The 27,039-nt window shown below is 39.3% G+C and overlaps 1 protein-coding gene across 3 annotated transcripts in view; it reads left to right on the plus strand.

Annotated features, from left to right (window-relative positions):
- The window catches only part of ATP1B3 (ATPase Na+/K+ transporting subunit beta 3), a gene marked incomplete at its 5' end in the record, with an annotated part of 53,366 nt that extends 29,929 nt beyond the window's left edge, over positions 1-23,437 (plus strand). For all 3 annotated transcript variants that reach the window (XM_079705059.1, XM_079705058.1, XM_079705057.1), the window contains 5 exons: positions 1,963-2,070; positions 10,819-11,003; positions 13,719-13,769; positions 20,369-20,455; positions 22,760-23,437. In XM_079705059.1, the coding sequence (XP_079561185.1) occupies positions 1,963-2,070; positions 10,819-11,003; positions 13,719-13,769; positions 20,369-20,455; positions 22,760-22,930 (602 nt within the window). In that variant the 3' untranslated portion in view covers positions 22,931-23,437. The remainder of the gene's footprint in view (positions 1-1,962; positions 2,071-10,818; positions 11,004-13,718; positions 13,770-20,368; positions 20,456-22,759) is intronic.
- Between the last annotated feature and the right edge of the window lie 3,602 nt (positions 23,438-27,039).

The following is a 27,039-nucleotide window of genomic DNA, read 5'->3' on the forward strand; positions in this document are numbered from 1 at the left end:
TAAGAGTTTCAAACAGGCTGTTAAATGAACTAAGGCTCCAAGAGCATTGCTCAGCAAGATCTAAGAAGTAACTTGTATCAGAAATTCAGTTTTAGACATTCTGATCTACAGAGTTTTTATAAATTGAGTCATTTAAAACTTCCCATAGAAATAAGTCATGTTAAAGGAATGTGATCTTTTTTTTTATAAAGCATAGATATTTTCATATTTTTCTTTAAAATTTATTTCAAACTGGATGTTTTATTAAAAGTTGGGTTTTTCTTAAAGTTGGGTGTTTTTATACAGTTATGTATAAGCTGCCTTGATTCTGTTGCTTTTTCACTTACAGTATATTATGTCTTATTCCTTCTGTAAAACCTTAAAAATGAAAACATACAATTTCAGACATACACAGATGGTCATTTCATATACTGGATGGTCAGGTTTTATTTCTACACTGAACATTTTTATTAAAAAGTCAGAAAGTTACTATTGATCTTGTAGTAGGTGGAGGGGTAAGGAAAAATAGGCATATGAGATCATCCAAATCCAAGTGATCTGGTATGTTGAGATAGTAGGTGAATGGGGAATCTAATTGGGGCTCTTTTGTGCTGTATATGGAATAAGATTTGCTCTGCCATTTGGGAACATTGAGTGTTTCATCATAGTTGAGTAGCATCGGATCTATTGTAGTTTAACTCAAGAACCATGCAGATCAACAAAAGCAAGTATTTAGGATTTGAAAGAAACTGGGTTTGATCTAAAACGAATTAGATGTCTATGAGCAGCAATTTTTTTTTTTTTTTTTTTTTTTTGCTGCATTGGGTCTTCATTGCTGCGCACGGGCTTTCTCTAGTTGCAGTGAGCAGGGGCTGCTCTTCGTTGCGGTGCACAGGCTTCTCATTATGATGGCTTCTCTTGTTGTGGAGCATGGGCTGTAGGCGTGCGGGCTCAGTAGTTGCAGCACGTGGGCTTCAGTAGTTGCAGTACATGGAGAGCAGCAAAAGCAATTTTAATGAAAACTAAAACAACCTTGTTATTTATTTTCAGATTCAATGCAAGGCTTATCTATAATAACTTTGATATATGGGGAATGTTTAGAAACTAGTGAGAATTTTAGGATTTTTTTGTTTAAGCCTTTGTGCAAGGCTGAATGTAGATCTAATGCTTTTAAATTAAACAAAATTTTTTCATGAAGTAGAGTTGATTTACAGTGCTGTGCCAATCTCTGCTGTACAGCACAGTGACTCAGTTATACACGTACAGACACACTTTTGATCTAATGCTTTTAAATCAAGGAAAGCTTACATTAAAGTTGGAAGCCTGATTGTTACAGATAAATAGGCTTACATTTTCTGTTAATAAACTCATGCAAACATATTCTATATACATGGGTGTTGATTGCTAATATGAAATTGTTGGTGGTTATGTGTCAATTCAGTATGAGAAAACCACATTTTAGTTATCGAGCGGTGTTTATTATTGAAGGAAGACTATTTAACTGTAGAGTTAAAATTGTATAGGCCTCTTTCATTGAATAAGGTAAGCTTTCTTTACGAATGTTTTCATACAGTTGTAATTTGAATGACAAAAGTGCTTAGACTTTGATTTGCTAAAATTTTCTGTTTATTAATAGCAAATTGGCAAAACCTAAAAATACTTAATAGGAAATGAATGTAGAAAGTACAAAGTAAAACTTGCATCTTTTAAATTAAGGAACAGAGCAATTCTAACTAAGATTTAGGGGAGGTTTCTAATGGGTAACGTCCGAGGTGATTTTGGAGATGTGGACTTTTTTCATTTTAGATGTCTCTTCGTAGTCAGATAGAAGTGGGAGGTTCTTGATAATTTCAACCTACCTGTGAACACAATTTCCACAAAATTTACTGAGATCTTCCTTTTTAGAGATAAGAGTAAGGAGAAGGAAGGAGAGAAGGGAATTGCTATAATTAATTCCCCCCCCGTTTTCTTTTATCTCTATAGGGCTTATGGTTTTTCCAAAACCAGCGACGGCATTGGATTTTTCATTCAGCGTGTCTGATCCAGAGTCCTATAGAGGGTACATTAGTGACCTTAAGAAATTTCTAAAGTGTAAGTATGTTTTTTTTAGAGTAAGTTAAAGATTTTAGTTATTACAGAAACTAGTACCAAATTATGATTACTTTTAGAAAACATTATTCTTAAGAGTTTGTCTTGCCTTTTCTTTCTTTCTGTTAAACACAGTCAATTGAGAGGACTTGGCAAGTAGAATTTACGATTATTCATGATGAATTTATGATTAGTCCGTATTCTGACTTACGGAAAGCGTAGGGGCCTAACCCTAATGGGCAGTTTATTTGATTTTTTTTTTATCTGCCCTTTAATAAGTACATGAGTAAGTTCATTGAAGCATAGCATTTATATCTGCATCAAAACAAATAGCATGTGACTAATGGAGCAAAACTATATTATAAAATGATGCCTCTAAGGATTTGGATCTTTGGGTCCAGTGTAGTGCTTGTGGTGTGGGGACGAGGAATGGTGTTCGTCATTAAAAGAAAAAAAAAGTTTGTGTATCGGTTTTGAGTTTTTCAGAGCTACTGGTTTGCAGTGCTTTCTAATAGCTGTCCTGGCCCAGTTTTCTCTTCCGTTTTGTCTGCCCTGACTCCATGGTATTAACATTCACACGAACAGCCATCAAGCGCCACGGCCTCTTGGTTGATGATTGCCGCCGCTCTTCCTCAGCCACACTCTCCTGCAGTTGCTTCTTAGAACGTGCAGGACTCCATTGCCACGGTCGCTGTGTAGGGGCTCCCTACACAACCTTCTCGTTTGCTTAACTTGCCCTCGCTCTGTGTCTCCCTCACTGGGACTCCCAGTTCACTGACCCTTGTATTTTATCCCAGCCCCTCCCCGCTCAGCTGCCCTTCTGGTCAAGCTTGTCAATTCCATAGTTTTTCATTTCATTTTTACTTAAGCCAGTACTCTAAAATCCCTCGCTCCTTAATCCGTTTGTCATAAAACTTGCAAGTAGCTGAAGCCGTGTAATGCCCCTAGATGAAGCCCTGGAATTCCCGGATGGAGCTCTTCCTTTGAGCGCCTGCCCTCTGAAGACTAATTAGCACTGTGAATACTTGATCACCTCCCTCAAATGGATCCGATCTACTGCCTGGCAATCCTGCTGAATTTCCCTGGGTAATTCTCTGAAGGGATGATTTCCAGCCTCTACTCAAAACTCTAGCTCCTTACCTTTTCCCCCTATAACTCACTTTCTTCATATAACCTGGTTTCCAACTTCAAGAGAAACTAGAAATACTCAGGTGGGAACTCCCCCAGTTTCCTTGTTACCAGTAAAACCAGCCTTCAGTTGCAGCCTTTTTGTCTGTGATTTTCCTCCTGCTCTGACAAGGGGAGCTGCCCTTTCTCTTATCTAAGGCCACCTGTCCCAGTCACGTTTTGCATCTCATCCCCTCTCACTGCCTCAAGCATTATGCTAATTACTAATCCTTCTCATATATGTTTAGCCTCTCTGTTGGATCCTTTCTGTCAACATGTAGAAATCCTCAACCTCCCTCCTATCTTAAATCAAAAACCTTTTGATCCTGGTCTTCTGCTACCTACCTTCCTAAATCTCTTTCCCTTGAAAGTTAAATATATATTTATTATTTAAATAGAGATGTTTTTGTGAGAGTATAATCCATGGTTTGAAAACCAAATAGTAAAGAAAGGCTTATAAGTAGAACAGTAATTCCCTGCCGTACTCTGTTCTAGCTGCAGTCCTGTTCCTTTATTCAACAAATACTTCTTTTTGAGGGTCTTTTTTGTGTCAAGCACTCTTCTAATTTCCATCAGTGAACAAACAGAAAACTTCTGTGTTCGTGGAGTTTTTATAATCTAGTGGTGTGTTAGAAGGTAATAAGTGCTGTGGAGGAAAATAAGGCAGAGAAGGGAAATAGGGAGAGTTGAGAGGGCTGCAATTTTAAGCAGAGTGGTCTGGTAAGGCCTCATTGAAAGGGAATGTTTGAGGAAAGATCTAAGGATGAGGGAAGTAGCCATGGAACTACCCAGCAGTAGGTGCAAAGGCCCTGAGGCTCACAATGTCCAGTGTGTTCAGGGTTCATCAAGGAAGTCAGAGGGGCTGGACGGAGTAAGTGGCGAGAGAGTAGTAGGAGATTGAGGTCAGGGAGTTAAAGGAAGACCAGATTGTGGAGGCCTTAGAGGCTGTTGTTCAGTTCTTTGACTTTCACAGTGACCAAGATGGAGGTTCTTAAGCAGAGGATAACATCATCTCACTCAGATTTTTAAAGGATCACTCGGGCTGTTTTTTGAGACTAGACTGTAGAGGGGAATCAGGGAAGCTGGTTAGGAGGCCACTGCGGTCACCTAGATGAGTGGAGATAGTGGCAAGGTCAGAAGCAGTGAGGCTGTGAGAAATCGTCTGATTCTGGATACATTTTCAACAGGAAATAACTTCATACTTTTGAACTTTTTCTTACGGGATTTTTCTTCTGTATCTTGAAATACAATCTGCTGGCTCTTGATTTATCACTTTTATACATTGTCTTTACTTCCTGCCATGTTAGATGAGGATTTAGCTCACATGCCTCAGACCTTCCCCTAATCTCAATTCAACAGTAATTGAATTACTATTTTATTTTCATGATTGGTTGCCTTCTTATACTCGTCTTTACGTCATATTCTACAATCTGTAGAGACTCTCGTCTCACTCCCTTGTTGTATACTATCGTTTGAGAGTTCTCTTATGTCCCTTTTTTCTGGAGCACTCCTCCCTAGAGTCCTTCCCCTCTGCTGCAGTCTGTACTGGTTTCTGTTTAGGGCTTCTACTACCCAGCTGTCATTTGGGGAGTTCGTTTGATCCCTTTCGGATTGGATTCACTGTTTCTTGGCTCCTGCCTTCTTTTTCTTTTTTTTTTTTTTTTATTTTTATTTTTATTTTTTTTTATTTTTATTTTTTTTATTAGTTTCTGCTTTATAACAAAGTGAATCAGTCATACATATACATCTGTTCCCACATCCCCTCCCTCATGCATCTCCCTCCCTCCCACCCTCCCCATCCCACCCCTCCAGGCGGTCACAAAGCACCGAGCTGATCTCCCTGTGCTCTGCGGCTGCTTCCCACTATCTATCTACCTTACGTTTGGTAGTGTATATATGTCCATGCCTCTCTTGCCCTTTGTCACAGCTTACCCTTCCCCTTCCCCATATCCTCAAGTCCATTCTCAAGTAGGTCTGTGTCTTTATTCCCGTTTTACCCCTAGGTTCTTCATGACATTTTTTTTTTTTTTTAATTCCATATATATGTGTTAGCATACGGTATTTGTCTTTCTCTTTCTGACTTACTTCACTCTGTATGACAGACTCTAGGTCTATCCACCTCATTACAAATAGCTCAGTTTCGTTTCTTTTTATGGCTGAGTAATATTCCATTGTATATATGTGCCACATCTTCTTTATCCATTCATCCGATGATGGACACTTAGGTTGTTTCCAGCTCCGGGCTATTGTGAATAGAGCTGCAATGAACATTTTGGTACATGTCTCTTTTTGAATTATGGTTTTCTCAGGGTATATGCCTAGTAGTGGGATTGCTGGGTCATATGGTAGTTCTATTTTTAGTTTTTTAAGGAACCTCCATACTGTTCTCCATAGTGGCTGTACCAATTCACATTCCCACCAGCAGTGCAAGTGTGTTCCCTTTTCTCCACACCCTCTCCAGCATTTATTGTTTCTAGATTTCTTGATGATGGCCATTCTGACTGGTGTGAGATGATATCTCATTGTAGTTTTGATTTGCATTTCTCTAATGATTAATGATGTTGAGCATTCTTTCATGTGTTTGTTGGCAGTCTGTATATCTTCTTTGGAGAAATGCCTATTTAAGTCCTCTGCCCATTTTTGGATTGGGTTGTTTGTTTTTTTGCTATTGAGCTGCATGAGCTGTTTATAAATTTTGGAGATTAATCCTTTGTCAGTTGCTTCATTTGCAAATATTTTCTCCCATTCTGAGGGTTGTCTTTTGGTCTTGTTTATGGTTTCCTTTGCTGTGCAAAAGCTTTGAAGTTTCATTAGGTCCCATTTGTTTATCTTTGTTTTTAGTTCCATTTCTCTAGGAGGTGGGTCCAAAAGGATCTTGCTGTGATTTATGTCATAGAGTGTTCTACCTATGTTTTCCTCTAAGAGTTTGATAGTTTCTGGCCTTACATTTAGGTCTTTAATCCATTTTGAGCTTATTTTTGTGTATGGTGTTAGGGAATGATCTAATCTCATACTTTTACATGTCCCTGTCCAGTTTTCCCAGCAACACTTATTGAAGAGGCTGTCCTTTCTCCACTGTACATTCCTGCCTCCTTTATCAAAGATAAGTTGGCCATATGTGCGTGGGTTTATCTCTGGGCTTTCTATCCTGATCCACTGATCTATCTTTCTGTTTTTATGCCAGTACCACACTGTCTTAATTACTGTAGCTTTGTAGTATAGTCTGAAGTCAGGCAGCCTGATTCCTCCAGCTCCGTTTTTCGTTCTCAAGATTGCTTTGGCTATTCGGGGTCTTTTGTTTTTCCAAACAAATTTTGAAATTTTTTGTTCTACTTCTGTGAAAAATGCCAGTGGTAGTTTGATAGGGATTGCATTGAATCTGTAGATTGCTTTGGGTAGTAGAGTCATTTTCACAATATTGATTCTTCCAATCCAGGAGCATGGTATATCTCTCCATCTATTTATATCATCTTTAATTTCTTTCATCAGTGTCTTATAATTTTCTGCATACAGGTCTTTTGTCTCCTTAGGTAGGTTTATTCCTAGATATTTTATTCTTTTTGTTGCAATGGTAAATGGGAGTGTTTTCTTGATTTCATTTTCAGATTTTTCATCATTAGTGTACAGGAATGCCAGAGATTTCTGTGCATTAATTTTGTATCCTGCAACTTTACCAAATTCATTGATTAGCTCTAGTAGTTTTTCGGTAGCATCTTTAGGATTCTCTATGTATAGTATCATGTCATCTGCAAACAGTGACAGCTTTACTTCTTCTTTTCCAATTTGGATTCCTTTTATTTCCTTTTCTTCTCTGATTGCTGTGGCTAAAACTTCCAAAACTATGTTGAATAAGAGCGGTGAGAGTGGGCAGCCTTGTCTTGTTCCTGATCTTAGTGGAAATGGTTTCAGTTTTTCACCATTGAGGACAATGTTGGCTGTGGGTTTGTCATATATGGCCTTTATTATGTTGAGGAAAGTTCCCTCTATGCCTACTTTCTGCAGGGTTTTTATCATAAATGGGTGTTGAATTTTGTCGAAAGCTTTCTCTGCATCTATTGAGATGATCATATGGTTTTTCTCCTTCAACTTGTTAATATGGTGTATCACATTGATTGATTTGCGTATATTGAAGAATCCTTGCATTCCTGGAATAAACCCCACTTGATCATGGTGTATGATCCTTTTAATGTGCTGTTGAATTCTGTTTGCTAGTATTTTGTTGAGGATTTTTGCATCTATGTTCATCAGTGATATTGGCCTGTAGTTTTCTTTCTTTGTGACATCCTTGCCTGGTTTTGGTATCAAGGTGATGGTGGCCTCGTAGAATGAGTTTGGGAGTGTTCCTTCCTCTGATATTGCTTGGAAGAGTTTGAGAAGGATGGGTGTTAGCTCTTCTCTAAATGTTTGATAGAATTCGCCTGTGAAGCCATCTGGTCCTGGGCTTTTGTTTGATGGAAGATTTTTAATCACAGTTTCAATTTCAGTGCTTGTGATTGGTCTATTCATATTTTCTATTTCTTCCTGAGTCAGTCTTGGTAGGTTGTGCATTTCTAAGAATTTGTCCATTTCTTCCAGGTTGTCCATTTTATTGGCATAGAGTTGCTTATAGTAATCTCTCATGATCTTTTGTATTTCTGCAGTGTCAGTTGTTACTTCTCCTTTTTCATTTCTAATTCTACTGATTTGAGTCTTCTCCCTTCTTTTCTTGATGAGTCTGGCTAATGGTTTGTCAATTTTGTTTATCTTCTCAAAGAACCAGCTTTTAGTTTGGTTGATCTTTGCTATCGTTTCCTTCATTTCTTTTTCATTTATTTCTGATCTGATCTTTATGATTTCTTTCCTTCTGCTAACTTTGGCTGCCTTCTTTTTCTTTATTTATTCCCTAGTTTTGATGGAGTATATTCTCAGATAACTTTGTAAGAAAAGATACATGAATACTCTTCCATTGTATATATACCACTATACTATTTAGCCATAAAAAATAATGAAATCTTACTATTTGCAGCAACATGGTTGGACCTTAAGGGCGTGATGCTAAGTGAAATAAACGAAGACAAATACCAAATGATCTCACTTACATGTGGAATCTAAGAAACAAAACAAATAAGAAAACCGAGCTGGTAGATGCAGAGAACAGACAGATTGGTAGTTACCAGAGGCAGCAGGGGGCAGGGCTGAAGTGGTGAAGGAAGGTCAAGAGGTACACACTTCCAGTTAGAAATAAATAAGCCCTGGGGATGTCATGTACAGCATGGTGATGATAGTTAACACTACCGTATTGCGTATTGGGAAGTTCCTAAGAGAGTAGATCTTAAAAGGCCTCATCACAAGAAAAAAATTTGTAACTATACATAGGGACAAGATGTTAACTAGACTTATCGTGGTGATCATTTCACAATGTGTACAAATATTCAAGCATTCATTGTGTTGTACACCTGAAACTAATATAATGTTATATGTGAATTATATCTCAATTTGTATTTAAATTTAAAAAATTCTTTTAAGATACATGGAATGTAGGTTTTTAGTCCTTTCATTTCTGAAAATGACTTAATTCTGCTTTTATTGTTCTAGTTTAGCTGTGTATAGAATTTTAGTTCCGTTGTGTTTGCCTTTTTCTGCTCAACAGTGTTGGTTTTTTGTTTTTGTTTTTAAATGTATTTCCTTAGGGTTCTAAAATTTCCAAGTGTTGGTGTCAGTCTGTAAAATATCACTTTGCTGGGAACTTGATGGGGTCTTTCAGGATGAAGAGTTAGATTCTCCAGTTGAGGAAACTATTATTACTTGAAAATTTCCTCACCTCAGTTTTCTCGTTGTCTTTCTAGAGCTGTTCTGTTAGTTGTTGGGTTTTAGATCTCTTGTTTTTCTCTCATTTTCTACTTTTGCTTTATTATACTGGGGATTTACTTTTAGATCTTCAGTGTTCAGCACGCCCTCCCCCCTCGCTTTTTTTAAACTTTGAATTGTCGTTGTTGCTCTTAGGAATGCCTTTCTGGTGTTTAAAAGACACAGTCTCTTGTTAAAAGATACATTATCTGCTCTGGGTTCCCCCCCCCCGAATACTAATTAGAATTTAAAATCTTACATTGTTCAAGTTATCTTTCAGGTCTTTCCCCCCCTGTTTACCTACACCTTTATCTATCTTACTTTAGACTTTCCTCAGGAATGTGAGGTTCTGTGCTCTCTCTGGGAATGGGGACCCTTCTCTGTTCCCATCATGCGCTGAGCAGGGGTCTTCATATTCTGACCATTCATCATCCACCTCCTTGACTTAGAGCGGTTTTGTTTAGAAGTGGAAGTTGGCATCATACAAAAATGGTCCCTGATGAACTGTACCAACAGAGAATATGCAGGAGAAGCCCTTAGAGGAAACTGATGTAGGCCTTGAATGTTTTCTGCCAAATGACATTCATGATTGTGCCACGAAAGTCAAAAAGGAGTGACGAATGTCAGTGGCACTGTTTTGTTGTAAAAGTTTACTCCTGTCCACCCCCCCCAATACCTGAGTCATTCTTGGCTATTTAATGGGTACATAGTTCCCATGATATCCTAATTTTTGATAAATCAAAGTTGAAACCAAAATTTTTGACTTTTTTTTTTTAGGGGAAAGACCCATACTTCCTTTTAAATGTGTTTACTTTGGGACTTCCCTGGTGGTCCAGTGGTTTAGCACTTTCCCTGCCGGGGCCTGGGTTCAATCCCTGGCCCGGGAACTAAGATCCCACAAGCCTCTCGGCATGGCAAGCAAGCAAATGAACAAATTTAAATAAATTTAAATAAATAAATAAAGTTAAATCAGTAAATGCGAGTACTTTGAAATTTTGGTCCCTGTTTTTGGTTGAATTCATTTTAGGTTGGCCTTTTTCTGGTACCAGTTATACCCACACATCAGCAGTTCTTATTGAGGCATTGTGGCACCGTGTTTATGAGTGAGTGCCTTGCAATAGCCTAAGCTCACTGAGGGCAGGGTCCACAGCAGACTGGCTCCCCATTGTGCCCCTTTTGTCTAACACTCTGTCAAGTGCACAGCAAACATTCGAAAAATCGTTGAATTGTCTCCCTCTCCTTCCTTCCCTATCTCCAAGTTGTAACCATTTTACTCCTTCATCCCCTTTGGATCTATCTCATTAAGTCCACCTCTGCTGAAAACACCCTTTTGGAAGCTAACGTTAACTCACATGTACCCCTTTCTTTAGGCCCTTCGTTTATGATTTTATCCTCCACACCTGTCTTACCCACTACACTGTAAATTACCTCCGTAAGGGCAGAGGTAATGCGTTTTTATGTCCTCACCATTGTATCTTTTGGGCCAAGAGCATCGAAGGCATTCAGATAATGCTGTAAGCTGTGGCTGGTGCCACCTAATGGTGACAAAAGAGAGCTGTCTGTCACCCAGTTTGTATTGAAATGAAATAAACTGCAAAACGCTAGATAGCAGTTAGACTTTAAAGGAACAGACTTAACATTCTTTCCCTAAAATTTTCCAGTAAATGGCATTGCTGTTTTTGTCTTTGAAGAACGTTGTCCAAAGGATCATATATTTCTGGTTGTGTTTAAGGTCCTTTTTGGCTGTTTCCTTTTTAGCATATGGCTTAGAAGAACAGAAGAATCTCACAAATTGTGCCAGTGGAGAGTTTTTTGAGCAGAAGGGTCCAGAATATTCTTCATGTCGGTTTCCTCTTGTCTTACTTGAAGCATGCAGTGGTGTGAATGATCCCGAGTTTGGCTACTCCACAGGACGCCCTTGTATTCTTGTGAAAATGAACAGAGTATGTACATAATTTATTGCTGCTGCTGCTTTTTCCAAATCTCTTCTGTTAAGAAGCTGGCAACTATTTATTCAGTGCTCTCTCACTTGGTGGTAGCTTGTGTAAAAAGCTAACAGTGATATTGACCTTTGGAAAATTAATACAGAAAAAAACAATTGGTTCCTAAATTAGTCATAAATTAGGGAGTAACACAACTTCAGTTTTTCTCTTTTGGAACTAGCTATATGCACTTAAGTGTAGATCAGAGCTTCAGGAATCAGGTATTCTGGGGATCATGCCCACAGCATGGTTGTGTTAATGTGCTGTGCTCATCTTTGCATCCTGTGTGGCAATGTAATTTAAAATCCCACGGCAAACTTATAAAGTTTTGGCTTATTTAACTTTTTCTGAATATTTAATAGCAAAGCATAGCTTTATAGTATATGTCTATGTAATTAAATAGTAGAAATAGAGATAAATTTGCATTAAAATGAACCCAGCAGCATTTTGCCATGTTGTCCAGAGAAAGTGCCTGAATTGTATAGCCATTAGCAAACCAAGAAGCTGATGTTCTCTACATCTAAGTAACAATGTTGTGGAGTCATTGTGCAAAAGGAAGATGCTTTCCTTGCATAATGAAATGATCTCCAAACCCTGTGCCTTGCTGCTCTATAAATGGTACTGCAGAGTTGTGTTCTGGTACAGTTAACCTGTTGAGGCCTGTATGGTCTCCCTTGAAGAATGAGGTAATTCCTGGTCATTTACGCAGAGAAAAGGCAATTTCCTAAACAGGTGCAGGCCTCTCAAGGTCTTGAGTTTACATATCACTAAAGTTACCATCCCTAATAAAACTAAAACGTGAGTCTTCTGAAGTTGGCACTGCTGAATAAGGAGTTTCCCTGTAGGGAGAGCCAGCTAGACCCTTAAGCGCCCAGAGTGGCTTCCCTCCAGCCTCTCCTTCCCCTGTCCCCATGGACAGCGACAGTTTCTGATTATCTCATAGCACTCCGGAAATCATTCTGAAACATTGCCTGGCACATAGTAGGCACTCAATAAACATTTAATGGGATGTTTTAGCAACACTTAAGAACTAAGGTTAACAAAGTGGAGGTGAAACTGAAGGCAAGATGGGTAGGCCAGGAAGTGGGAGCAATCTGAACAACTATTTCAAGGGGACCCCTACTTTCCTCAGAAATGCTAGGGAGCTCATACATAACCACATACTGTTAAATAAAGTAGAAATGAGCTTTCACAATCCACACAAGAAATCCAGATAGTTTATTCCTCGGTATCTGTGGGGAATTGATTCTAGGACACCAAAATCTGGAGGTGCTCAAGTCCCTTATATAAAATGGCGTAGTATTTGCATATAACCTGCACACATCCTCCTGTGTACTCAAAAGCATCTCTAGAGTACTTCTACCTAATTCAGTGTAAGTGCTGTGTAAAAAGTTGTCAGCACACAGCAAATTCGAATTTTGCTTTTTGGAACTTTCTGGAATTTTTTTCCCCAAATGTTTTTTGATCTGCGATTGGTTGAATCGGCAGATGTGGAACCCCCCCTGGATAGGGAGGGCTAACTGTAATGTGAAACCAGGTGATCTAGCTTGTAAGATGAATTAAATCCATTCCCTCCAACAGGGATGCCTTTTGTAATCCCTGCCTCCTAGGAGTATCTTCACAACACCTAGATTGATGGAAAATCTGTTCCCAATATAAAGCCAAGAGAAGAAATTCCAGTTCCTTCTCCCGTAGGACCAACCTTCTGAGTTTATTTTCTTTGTCAATATGTCCTCTGAATGATGAGGATGTGAGCTTATACTTGCTGATAGGGCAAAATTTGCAGGCATGACAGGAAGGCATCATCAGGCACACAGGGCTCGGCAGTGACATGTTGCATAAGGGTGTAGCAGGGCATTTAATCCCACTATAGTTTGTTCCAAAATCATTGCGAGGGCACGGATAGTTATTGCTCTTGAAATTATTATTTCGGTTGCAACAATACTTGTCTTTCGGGAGGAGTACTTACATTTTACAGGCATTCACATTAAAATGTATATAAATTATAAAATTATAAAATATAAATTAAAATGCATATAATTCAAAAGGCCAAAAACTCCTCTCACAAAATATATGGATAAATATCTGTTATCATTCATACAGAGTTAGTTATATCAACCACATAAATGAAAGCCTCATTACATGGAACTGAATGGTGCTATAAGAGTCCTCAAAATGGGATTCATTAAGTGTATATGTTTTGTAGAACAGATAGATGTGAAATACAGCAGGGCTCTGTGGAAGCCTTATGGAAACATGGTAGGGTTGTGACCTAATATATTTTCATGAAGAACAGTTATTATATTATGGCTTTGCCATTCTTATTTGCATTAATGGTGTGTTCATATAAATAATGAAATGTAAAGGTTTCTATTTATTTCTTGTTTTAGGGTAGCAAAGTGCAATGCTGTGTTTTGGTCAATTCTTTGATAACTGATTTATTTTCTAAATAGCCCCAGTACTATAATAAGATAGATAATTGGTAAGATTATTATATTGAAAAGTCTGTTCTAATCCTCTAAAATAAAATTAAAGTAAAAGGCAGAGGTAACAGTGTTTTAATGCAGTGTTAGTGTTAATCTCAACCCTCCCACCCCTGTGTCCCCAGCAATGAAGGAAGAGGTTCTGTTGTATACAGTTGTGATGTTTCAGTTAATCAGTGTTTCTTTACCTTAGATAATTGGATTAAAGCCTCAAGGAGAACCAAGGATAGAATGTATTTTGAAGGTTAGTATTCAGAAAATAACCCAATTTCTGTTAAAGCTTTAGTGTATCTTAAAAATACTTTAAAAGTCTGATGAGGGCCTCCCTGGTGGCGCAGTGGTTGAGAGTCCGCCTGCCGATGCAGGGGATACGGGTTCGTGCCCCGGTCTGGGAGGATCCCATGTGCCGCGGAGCGGCTGGGCCCGTGAGCCATGGCTGCTGAGCCTGCGCATCCGGAGCCTGTGCTCCGCAACGGGAGAGGCCACAGCAGTGAGAGGCCCGCATACCACAAAAAAAAAAAAAAAAAAAAAAAAAAAAGTCTGATGAATTTAGTCACTTTTTTCTTCCCTGTCACATTTTTAAAGTCCACTGTAGTGCCATTCTTAGAAGAATAAATCTCCACCAACCTTTGGGGATAGCCCTTCTCTGTTTGCTAATGATAATTCAAAAAGACTTATTTTCCATGTGCATTTGATTTCACATACTTTGCCTTTATATTTACATGTACCATATTTCACTTATTTTAAGATTCATTTTCTTTTTTCTAGCTTGATAACACCAAAATTGGGGTTGGCCTTATAACTGATAGTGTCTTAATAGTGTATAAGATTTTTTCTTTCTTAATAGTACATAAATTGGTGTACATCAGTGGCATCTGAGATTTAATGAAACATGGTACATTTTCCTTAAGGTAGAGGCATTATTTTGCTCTCTCATCCCTACTTTATTTTTTCCAGAGCGCTGTGCTGTTTTCCTTTCATAATTTCTTTTGTTTTCTCTCCATGCTGCAAAGTTCAACTAAGACAAATATGTAAATGATGGGTAAGAGTTCTCAGGAGAAACTGTTAAGTTCTAAACTTAATTTTATCATTGTGTAAAGTATTAGCATTCCAGCTCCAGTTAATATGTCAGAAGTGTCTTACTTGAAATGTTACATTGAAATCACTTCTAAAGTTGTTTGCCAAAGAAAACTGTAATCCCTTTTAACGATGAATGGATTTCTTATTTGGGCAGAAACTTCTTTCTGGGTGGTTCTCAAATCTGATCATGCACCAGAATCACTTGGAGGGTTTCTTAGGTCCCAGTTCTGCAGTTTCTGACTCAGTAGGTCTGGGGTGAGGCTGCAAAATTTGCGTTTTTAACTAAAGTTTCCAGGTGATGGTGATGCTGCTGGTCTGGGACCCACACTCTGAGAACTCATGCTTTAGAATATCCTTATTGATTTATTTTGAGTATTTATTCACGATTTAGAACAGAATGAAAAGCTGGGAAGTTTGTGGTTTTCTCATCTGGGTTGAAGTATGCATGTGTGACCATAGGCAGCTCACTTTATCTCCTTATGCCATAGTCAGCTCAGCAGGAAACTTGGATAAAAAATCAGAATCTCACTTAAAACCAGATGCTGCATCTAAGCTGAGTTTTTCTTGGTATACGGATCCTTCTAAAAATCTAGTGAGCTTCTACTGTCATCTCAAAACAGGAGAAAACATTACACCTACAAGACAGATTTAGGAAATGTATTGTGTAACTGTGATCCCCCTTGCTTGCAATTCTTTCCAGTAGAAGGTTCCCGAAGCTGGCTGTGAGCCTTCAGCCAGGTGGAAGTGCTGATTTTATGAGTGTCCTGTGTGCAGGAACTTTTGCCTCTGCATGTGAGCAGACAATGTAGATATACTTGGAACTGTGGGTCTGTGGAGCCAACACCATCAAGGAAGGAAAACACACACACACAGCCAGAAGGACAAAAGCCTTCCACTCCCTTCCTAAGGTTTCACTTCTGTAAGCCTTTGGCCAGTATAAACTACTCCGTGTTAACTCTTCACTTAGGATTATAAATGGATTTTCCTCGTTGTTATCTGTTATGTATCTTTTGCTTCTAGAACAGTTGGGGGAACATCTGGTCTAATGACTCAGATTTCAGTTTGCTGTCCCTTTTGCTTTGAAGAGTTGTGTGGAAAGTACATAAAATAACCAAAATAATAAATGGGGTTTTTGTCTTGTTTATTTAGTTGTGGAATATTTTTGTTTTTAGAAAAAAACACAAAATTGGAGGAAATCTTTGTAAAACTGCATTTTACTTGTAGGCTAGTCACAAAGGCGTAATCAGGTGGAATCTGTAAATTTTCGAGGTGTGGCTCTGTGAAGAGATGGCAACATTTACTGCATATCACCATCTTGCTGTTTTCCATTCGATTTGTCTATAATCAAGTGTTCTTAGTGTAAATTCTTTAGTTGACTTACTTTTTATATAATACATTTGTCTTTTATTTTGTCTTGTGTTCTTAACTTTGATTTGCTTTTATTTATTTTTAAGGATTTTTTTTTGTCTTGTTTTTGTTTTTTTATTTATTTATTTGGTTGAGCCTGGTCTTACTTGCGGCAGGTGGGCTCCTTAGTTGCAGCTTGCCGGCCCCTTAGTTGTAGCACGTGGGCTCCTTAGTTGTGGCATGCGAACTCAGTTGAGGCACGTGGGATCTAGTTCCCTGACCATGAATCAAACCCCGGCACCCTGCATTGGGAGCGCGGAGTCTTATCCGCTGTGCCACTGGGGCAGTCCCTTAATTGCTTTCATACAAGTTAAGAGTCCTGGAAACACTAAAACACTGATGACAGAACATGCTTTTAGAGGTGGCCTTTAATTTTAAAGGATGGTTCCTGCAAAAGATGTAATATTCATATTTATGTCATTAGTGTTTTTTTAAATTTTCTTACAAAAATGAATCGTGTTCATTTAAGAAAATTTAGAAAAATGCAGAAGGAAAACATTTGGTAAATGCTACCCAGAGTTAATCACTGCTTAGAACATTTGGTGTGCATTCTTCAAGTTATTTACAGGTGATGACTATACAGAAGAACCAAAATACATTAGTTTTAAACCCTTATTTTGTTTTCAGTGGAACTTAGTGACTGCTAATAGACTCTTGGACTTAGTTGCTCATGGTTTCCAATACGATGCCATTCGTATACTTAGAAAACTATGACATGTAGCTTCACCGTAAAGTATCTCATCATTGTTCAGATATGCGTTTTATTATTTCACAATTCCTAAATGTTAATTTTAAGTAAAAGTCTGCCAAAGTGATGGCTTAGGCACAAACCCATAGAACAATTAATTGAGCATGTGACCATAACTCTGAGCCTCAGTTCCCCTCTCTATAACTGATCCTACACACTTAAGGGTTTTAGGACTAAATGAGGTAAATATAAACTGAGTGTGGTATCTGGCTGAAAATACACACTGAAGTGCTCAATAAACTGTAACCCGGGACTTCCCTGGTGGCACAGTGGTTAAGAATCCACGTGCCAGGGCTTCCCTGGTGGCGCAGCGGTTGAGAGTCCGCCTGCCGATGCAGGGGACATGGGTTTGTGCCCTGGTCCGGGAGGATCCCACATGCTGCGGAGCGGCTGGGCCCGTGAGCCATGGCCACTGGGCCTGCGCGTCCGGAGCCTGTGCTCCGCGACGGGAGAGCCCACAACAGTGAGAGGCCCGCATACAGCAAAAAAAAAAAAAAAAAAAAAAAAAAAGAATCCACGTGCCAGCGCTGGGGACGTGGGTTCAATCCCTGGTCCGGGAAGATCCCACATGCCGTGGAGCAGCTAAGCCCATGCGCCACAGCTACTGAAGCCCGCACGTACGTGCTGCAACTCCTGAGCCCAAGTGCTGCCCGTGCTCTGCAACAAGAGAAGCCACCGCAATGACAAGCCCGCGCACCGCAATGAAGAGTAGCCCTGGCTTGCCACAACTAGAGAAAGCCCATGAACAGCAACAAAAACCCAACATAGCCAAAAATAAATATTAATTAATTAATTAATTGATTAAAACCTTTTACATTTTGGGGAACATCTCTGTGTTTCTATGAATTATTAAGGAAAAATAGGTTAAAAGTAATTAATGGGGCGTCCCTGGTGGCGCAGTGGTTGGGAGTCTGCCTGCCGATGCGGGGGACGTGGGTTCGTGCCCCGGTCCAGGAGGATCCCACGTGCCACGGAGCGGCTGGGCCCGTGAGCCATGGCTGCTGGGCCTGTGCGTCCGGAGCCTGTGCTCCGCAGCGGGAGAGGCCACAGCAGTGAGAGGCCCGTGTACCGCAAAAAAAAAAAAAAAGTAATTAATGTACAAAAGTACTTATATCAAAGTGAGTATTTTTTTCTCCTTATAAAATGTTATTTTAAACTTTTTTATTAGCATGTATTCTGTTTTTATTTATTTGTTTTTCATTTTTATTGGAGTATAGTTGATTTACAATGTTGTGTTAGTTTCAGGTGTACAGCAAAATGAATCAGTTATACATACACATATCCACTCCTTTTAGATTCTTTTTAGACTTAACTTTTTTAAAATTAAGGAGTACAAACGTAGGGTGGTGTTTGAATAGTGAATGAAAAATGGCTTCTACAGTTTCCCTTAGCCTTGTTATCTCCTGTTCTTTTTTTTTTTTTTTTTTTTTGGCTACATTGGGTCTTCGTTCGAGTCGAGTGGGCGCTGCTCTTCCTTGCGGTGCACGGGCTTCTCATTGTAGCAGCTTCTCTTGTTGTGGAGCACGGGCTCTAGGCGTGCCGTACTTGTGGCACGTGGGCTTAGTTGCTCCACGGCATGTGGGATCTTCCCTGACCAGGGCTCGAACCCATGTCCCTTGCGTTGGCAGGTGGATTCTTAACCACTGTGCCACCATGGAAGCCCCTCTCCTGTTCTTTTTACATATTGTTGATCTGGATCGTTAGAACTTGCCCTTTTTGTGGGTTGTCATCGCTTTATGCTTTGCTGTCTTGCCTGTGTCGCTTGTGCATGTGTTTCTCTCACCCCATGCACATCTGCTACTTTGTGGTGGTTAAGTGAAGTAAGCAGAGTATGGCTTCCCTTAGAGGAGATTCTTAGTTTTGCTATAGTGTTTCATATATGCTTTCAAAAGTAGAAATTCATTTATTCAAATCTAGAATGCAAACATTTAGTAATGTTTTATTTTAATTAGTGCCTTGTGAAGTTGCCACTGATTTTAATCATTGTTGTCTGTCATCTACTCGGTATGTGTAAATGTTACAGTCATTAATATTGGGTCTATTCAGAATGTGTTACACGAGAATTTTCATAAATTGCTTATTTTTCAAGAAGAATACTAGATTTGTATCGTTATCATGTATATCAGTTTTTTTGAGGTATGGTTGATTTATAATATTATGTAAGTTTCAGGTGTGCAACACGGTGATTCACAATTGTTAAATATTATACTCCATGTATAGTTATTATAAAATATTGGCTATATTCCTTGTGCTGTATAATTTATCCTTGTAGCTTATTTATTTTTTTTATTTTTTTATAAATTTATTTCACATTCTTATTTATTGTTTTTGGCTACGTTGGGTCTTCGTTGCTGCATGCAGGCTTTCTCTGGTTGCGGTGAGCGGGGGCTACTCTTTGTTGTGGTGAGCGGGTTTCTCATTGCGGTAGCTTCTCTTGTTGCGGAGCACGGGCTGTAGGTGCGTGGACTTCGGTAGTTGTGGCATGCGGGCTCAGTTGTTGTGACTCGCAGGCTCTGGAGCACAGGCTCAGTAGTTGTGGCGCATGGACTTAGTTGCTCCGCGGCCTGTGGGATCTTCCCGGACCAGGGCTCGAACCCATGTCCCCTGCATTGGCAGGCGGCTTCCCAACCAGTGAGCCACCGGGGAGGCCCAGCTTATTTAGTTTATTCATGGTGGTTTGTACCTCTTACTCCCCGACCCCTATATTGGCCCTCCCCTTCCCTCTCCCCAGTGGTAACTACCAATTTGTTTTCTATATCTGAGAGTCTGTTTCTGTTTTGTTGTATCAGTGTTTCGTTTGCTTGTTTGTTTAAATTTATTGTTTGGCTCTGCCTAGCGGCATCCCAGATCTTAGTTCCCCGACCAGGGATGGAATCCGTGCCCCCTGCAGTGGAAGCGCAGAGTCTTAACCATTGGACCACCAGGGAAGTTCCTGTATCAGTTTTGTTAATACATGGAATATAATTGCAGTAGACATATAATACTTCTACCTGATTTACATGTGCTCGTAAAAATTATTCAAGGGAAATGTGGTATTTAAATTGGTTAAGAAGGGTATTCCTTGGAGTACTTTAAATTTTCCCCAGCAGTTTGTCAGCTGCATCATAGCTTCCACCTCTGTTTACAGTTATCATGGTTGTTAATCATGTGAAACTTTTGGACCTGCTGCCGCCCAGGCCTGAGTGGTACCTTCTAGGTGTGGCAGCTATTGCTTTCCAGTCTGGAAGCACAATAGTTTATTCATTTTAGGATTCATTGGTCCCAGACCTACTTGTGCAATCCTGCTGTCAGTGGCTGGAGAACTGACACTTGGTAGTTGGAAGGCAGATAAGATTTTACAGACATTGCATGAGTAGATCTGGCTGTAAGTTAAAGGGACTGTCATGGAAAAGTATATAAGATGTATCAGGAAATCAGGATAGTTTGTGTCAAACGGTTTAAATCAACATGAGTAAGTCTCTTTTCAAAAATACACTTGTAGTGAATGCAGTTGGAGCAACATTGTAGTTTCTTCATACTGTCCATAAGTGATACTGCTTTAATAAAAATACATTTTTAAAAACTATTTTTTGTGACCTAAAAAGGGTTTGTTTTGTTTTCAACTTTAGGGTGAAAACACAGCAGTGCTATCAACTTATCCTTCCAATGGAACGATAGATTTAAAATATTTTCCATATTATGGGAAAAAACTGCAGGTAAGTATTTAGAACTTCTTAAGTGGTAGTGACTCTTGGAAAATTGGTAGTCTGTATTAAAATACCAGTTGTCTGGATTAGGTAGACGTATGCCCTATGTAACGTGTGCATCATCTATTCTGGTTTTTAAATACAAATGGTGATGGCAAATGGAGACTCCAGGTCTTAACTACAAGCACAAAACCGAAGCAGCTAAGTTAAAGGATGATTATTTTCAAAATACAGTTTTCTCTTTCATTTCTTAGGGTGTGCTTATTTAAAGAATATAGAGAAGTAGTAAATAAGTCATTATCCAGAGATAACTATTATTGTAGTATAATTTCTTCCATAGTTTTTCTTTAAGTATATGTATATAAATAGCATTTTGTATGTATACTAGTAAACTTTTTATTTTGAAATGATTTTAAACATAAAGTGGCTAGAATAGTACAAAGGGTTCCTATAGACCCTTTACACAGATCTCCCATTTGTCTTATCAGTCTCCATATATATATATATATATATATATATATATACACATGTATATGTATGTATATATGTATGTATGTATGTATGTATGTATATATATATGTATATAAAATATATATATATAACTTTTTTCCCCTGAACCATCATTGGCACTCAGTGATAAACATGGTGCCTCTTTACACTAAATGCTCTTTACATTAAATTTCCTAAAAATAAGGACATTATCATATATAACCATTAGCATTGATACTGTACTATTATCTAATCTACAGATCTTGTTGAAATGTCACCAGTTGTTCCAATAATGTCCTTTATTGCAAAAAAAAAAAAAAGTTTTTTCCTGGTCTAGGATGTTACACTGTTAGTCACCTATAACCTGGAACAGTTCCTCCGTCTGTCTGTTTCATGCCCTTGAGCTCTTCAGAAATGAGTACAGACCTTTTTTGGCTTACTTTGTTGGTTTATGTTCCTCAGTTTGAGTTTATCTGATGTTTTTCATGATTAAATGTAGGTTGTACATTTTCGGCAGGAATGCCTCAGAGGAAATGTTATGTCCTTTTCAGAATAGCATGTCAGGAGGGACGTGGTGTTGAGCCCCATTAATGGTGCTGTTCACCTTGTTAAGGTGGTGTCAGCCAGGTCTCCCTAATGTAAAGTGATACTTTTTTTTTTTCTTTGTAATCAATAAGTATCATGTGGGGAGAATACTTGGAGAGTTTGTAAAATTATTTCTCCTGTAACTTTAGCATTTGTCAATTCTTTCCACAATCAGTTACTAATAGAATTGTTCTCAAATGTTTTTTCTAATTTCATCTTTTCTTTTTCCATTTACTAGTTGGCATTCCACTCTTAAGGAAGAGCTTTTCCTTCTCCACTGTTTATTTATTTATATCAGTATATTCTCATGGATTCTTATTTAATTCAGGGGTTATATGTTATAATCATTTATTTTGGTGCTAATGTTGTCCCACATTTGGCTGGTGGGAGACCTTCAGGCTGGCTCTGGCTCCTGTGTCCTTTAGACATGTTCCCTTGATTCCTATAGCACTTCCTTACTTTCTGGCACCACAAGATGCTCCAGGTTCTTCTTGTACTTTCCCTGCTTCAGCCCTGGAATCAGCCCCTAGTTCCTTTTAGTGAAGAATTGTATTTAGAAACCACAGTGATGGCAAAACAATTATGAGTATATTTGTACTGAGTCACACAGCAACCATAAGTAAGGATGTTAGAAACCTAAGTAACATAATCAGTGAGGTAGATCTTCTGCATGTTTATCAAACATACTAATATATAGATAGATGCAATACATACCCTTCTCAAACACCAGAACAGTCACAAAACTTTATCATAAAAAATGCATGCTCAAGTTTCATAAAATAGAAATATATCACAATAATACTTTCTGATCACAATGCAGGAAAACTAGAAATTATTGAAATAAAAGGGCCCTTCCAAAAGAGGGAGGAGGTGGGAACTCTCTAATCAACTCTTGGGGAAAGGGGGAAACTCAAACCAAGAATATCTAAAAAATGTTTTTTAGATATTTTAGTATATCTAGAAAACAATGAAGCACAACATAACCACAACCCATGGAATACATTTAAAGCAGTGCTTAGAGGAAAATTCATAGTCATAAACACTTTTATCAATAAAAATTAAAGTGAAAATAAATGAATATCCAGCTAAGGGGGGGAAAAAGGTAGAGGATTAAAAAAATAATAGATCTAATTATTAAATTAAAATCTTGGTTTTTTAATTTTACAGAATAAACAAACTCCTGATAAAGTGTAAAGTTATTGCAGAATTTGAATTAATGTATTTTCCTTTATTTGCCAGGGGAGCTATCTACAGCCATTAGTTGCCGTCCAGCTCATCTTTGGTAATAGAAATGACATAAACGAAGTCACAGTTGAGTGCAAGATTGATGGATCACCCAACCTAAAAAACCAGGATGATCGTGACAAGTTTTTAGGACGAGTTGTATTCAAAATCACCGTGCGTCCATAGTAGGAGTTAAGATATCTCCACAGAGTAAACGTTGTGTTGTCTGTCTTCATTTTGTATCAGCTGGACCTGCCATTCCAGAATTATGAGACCGCCCTGGAGAAAGGTGGAGTGGTACATGACACTGGGGTAACATCATAATGTGCTTCCAGACTATAGTGTTCGGTATCCTTCAAAGTAACTGCCTGTTGCCTCTGCTGCGTTTTGAACCATGTACAGTCACCAGATGGGGACTGTGAACACCTGATTCTGAACATGTAGGATGGGGGTATTGTCCAATTTTTATGTGGTTTAATTGCCAAGTGTCTAAAGCTTAATGTGCTGTGCTATGTAAATATTTTATAGATTTAACACTGGTTAACTGTCATATTTTGATGCCAGCAAAGTTTTAGGGGGATAAAATGGCACCTGACCAACGTCAAATGACTTTATAGCTGCAAGAAATGCAGTGTGTGGAGAAGCTCTGTATGTGAGGAGGAAAAAGGAAAATAAAAGTGGATTTGAAAGGTTGTCTTGGATGTTTTGTAAAATTATTTTTTACATGCTGAATTAGTCTGTGGATCTTTTTGACTAGGAGCACAACCTTTTTATTGTGAAACATGTAAAAACAAACAAAAAAAGTGATGGGATTATTTTCAGTGCTGGAACTAAATCTTTTAAAGTATTAAGATTAAAGTATTTTAGACTATAGATAAAAACTGCATTCTTAGGTTAGCTGGTAAGAATATGTGCACCTAAATTTTTATGAAATTAAATTCATAAGATTTAAATGGTATAATAGTTTGTGAAATCTTACTACTGCTTTTATTTAGCAGACTGTGGACTCTACAAATTGTGAAATATAAAAACTTGGAACTTATTCAAAGCTTCAAACCAAACAGTTTTATTTCAGCATTGTCTGATTAGTGTCATGAAATATTTCCTCCTTCAGTCTGAGGTGTTTGGTATGATTCTTTGTCATAATGTGAGCTGCTTTCTCCTCTATTGAGAAAGGTGTGCTTCCCACACGATCTGTGGTTTTTTTAAAGCCCATTTTTTAAAATTGTTACTTTTCTCCTTAAAAAAAGGCAGGGCTAATATTCTTGAGGTTTTCTTTGTGTTGGTGCAAGCCAGGACGAGTGGGACCCAACCCAGCTGTCTCAGGAATGGCTGTCTGGAGGAAACATGAGCGCTCTGGGTGGTCTTGACTGGCCAGATGGGCCTTGGTGGCCCAGGAGCAGCCTGAACGCTTTGGTAGTTGTCACTCAGCCCCATTGGGAGGTTTGCTGTGTCACTCAGATCTTAGTGATAACAGATTTTCATTTTAGAAGCCTCCTTTGCAACTGAAGAAAATGATTCTTGGAGTTGTTAATAAAGCAAACCTCCCCTATCTCTTAAGAGTATAAAACAAGGAGAAAAGATGCTGTGATGGCAGAGCAGTGTCATGGGCTGCAACCAGGACACCATTTTAGTTGGCCAGATGTGAACAGGTACTCAGCAGCTGTCAACTTTGGCTCATGTGAAATCCATATCATTAAGTATTCAATTAAATTTGTATTTTTGTATCTTTTGAAGTATAGTGTGGGTGGAATTTTTGTTTTAATGAGCTTAGGCAAAAGCAAAGTAGTTCTCAGAGCATGTGACAAGAATTGAGATATCCAAAACGGGTGAGTGGGTTTTGGAAAGAAAGAAAAAAGGGACATAGACATGAGTCCCATTTGTGCCTCCTTGGTTCAGAAGGTTGGCTGTGGCTTGGCCCCTGACTGCCTGTGACCTTAGTTGACCTACCCAACTCTTCCTGGCTCTCTTTTGTGTTGAAATTCAGGGAGTTTAGCAACTTTATCCCAAGCCTGCTGTGGAGCCAGGTAATGAGTTGCCAGACTCTAAGGATAAAGAGATGAAGAGACATGGTCTCTTGAAGATCTTAAACTAGGAGGGAACAGGCTCTGAGATGATGGCAGGTACGTGTGAGGGAGGTGGGGGGCCTGGGTTATTCCAAAGGTCCCCCGAGACAGTACGGGAAGGGGCTGGGTCTGTATGGGACCAATGCAAAGGGTGACTAGGAATGAAGGGAGCCCTGGACGTGCTTTGAGTCTGCATTTCTGCTACATTTCAGGTTTTCCTCAGAGCTTCACTGGGCATCTTGTTAACAGGCAGATTCTGATTCCATAGGAGAGATTCTGTATACTCAGCAACCTCCTAAGTGATGCCTAGCCTGCTATTCACAGACCACAGTTTGAATAGCAAGGGGACAAAGGACTAAAGACAATCAGCTTTGCATCCTCAAGCGGTTGAGTCTGGCACTAGTTTGATTACTGGATGGAGAAGATTCAACTGTCAGTTGACTTTAGCTGATACTTAAAATTCAACAGGTATGTTATATATCTAGCTCAAAGAAAATTATGGGTTAGTTTCCGTAGATCTCCAAGCTGTTTTATACTTGGAATTTTTTTATACAAATGAACTCTGTTTCACTTTGATCACTTCCATGGGTGGGAGGGAACAAATTACAGTATAGTTCAATCCCAATTTGGACATACAGACTCAGCCTTATTAGGTTGTATCATAGTGTCTTAGTAGGGTTTTCGGTACAAGATAAACTCTCCCTACCTCGAACGTGTGTAGTTCGTCCTATAACTTAAGCCCCGTTGTCCTTTCTTAGTGGTAGTTTCCCCGCCACGTGCAGCAGTGAGACAAGAAAGGCTGGTCTGTCCTCTTCACAAAATCCAGTAGGACTGCCTGTCACTGAAGGTACGGTCTGTGAGGAGGACTTCCCAGATTCTGTGTAGAGTCTGTTGGAAGAGAGAAATTCACGTGAAATCCCCAGTCATTCATTGTGGAAGGAGAGGGAGGGAAAACTGGCATTAAATCCTGATCTGCATTTGATTGTTTGGAAATCTTAGGCTGGGTACTTACCCTTCTGAGCTGCGGTTCTCATTTTAACTGTACAACGAGGATGTTGCCACCCTTCAGGGCTGTGAGGATTAAATGAGAAAATATATATGCCACGCCAACATGTAGTAGATGTTTATAAATGTTAGTTTCCAAAGGCTCCCCCTCCTTTTGAGGTTTCAGGTTTTTCGGGAGTGTTTCCTTCCTGGTCACTGGAAACAGGGTAAGTACAGTGTTGCTGCTGCATTGGCGGATTGTTTATCACTGGGAGGGGTGTGGTAAAGAAGGAGTTGAAAGTCTTCCCTGGCTGCCTGTGGCCTTGTGCAGCAGGTTTATATGAGGGTGGGGGTCACAAATGGGTGAATTTGAAACTGTCATCCACGTGGGGTTTTTAATTTCCCTTGGCTTTTCTTGCTTTAATAAATTTGTCAAGTTGGAGTTTAAAGAAGGAAGGCTCAACAGAATTTGCTACATTGGTTTCAGAGTCTTTTAGCTCCTTTGGTTCCCGCACAGAAGGAGCTGTGTTTTGAGCAGTGGGTCTTCGTGTGCGCCTCCCTGAGACCGGCCTGCGGCTGACTGGTACTCCAGGGAGGGAGAATCTGTTCCTGGGAGGGCTTCCTTCATACTGGAGGTCACACAGAGATCAGTGTGTCTGCTTTTTGAACAAACCAATTTCCTCACATTCCAGTGACTTGTCCTTCAAATAAGTCCCTTCAGAACTTTTCGGGAATGATTTTTGGATTTGCTTTCAGGAGCATGGAACAGCCTTTAACCCTTGTCACGGATGGCAGGATTTGTCCATTGAGGATGGGCTTGCTTTTTAGAAACAGTCAGAATTCACTAGGGAGTCAAGACTGGTAAGGGCTGATATTTAAGTATGAAAACCAAAGCAGAGAATGTCCCCTAACCCTCTCTTTCCAGATTATTTGTGTGGCCTTGGGATAACTCAGAAGGGCCTTCATAAGAATAAACTGGATTTGACTGGTGACCAACCAGCTAGTGACAGGCTAGCGTTAGTTCCGGGTTTGCTTGAAGACAGGACCACTCTTATCCACTCAAATACGAGTCTGTCTGGAATTGAAGAGTATGCAGGGCTGCTGGCTCAGGTGATCTTGGGGGTGGTGCTGAGCTCCCAGAGATGACCTGCTGACACTCACGCGTCCAGTGCCCCTTCTGTTCTGCAGGTCAGAGCCCCAGGTCTCTAATGCCAGAGCCGAGGGAGAGTGAGGGGCGACATGAAG

Source organism: Hyperoodon ampullatus (assembly GCF_949752795.1).
Source record: "Hyperoodon ampullatus genome assembly, chromosome: 5".
Taxonomy (NCBI): Eukaryota; Metazoa; Chordata; class Mammalia; order Artiodactyla; family Ziphiidae; genus Hyperoodon; species Hyperoodon ampullatus.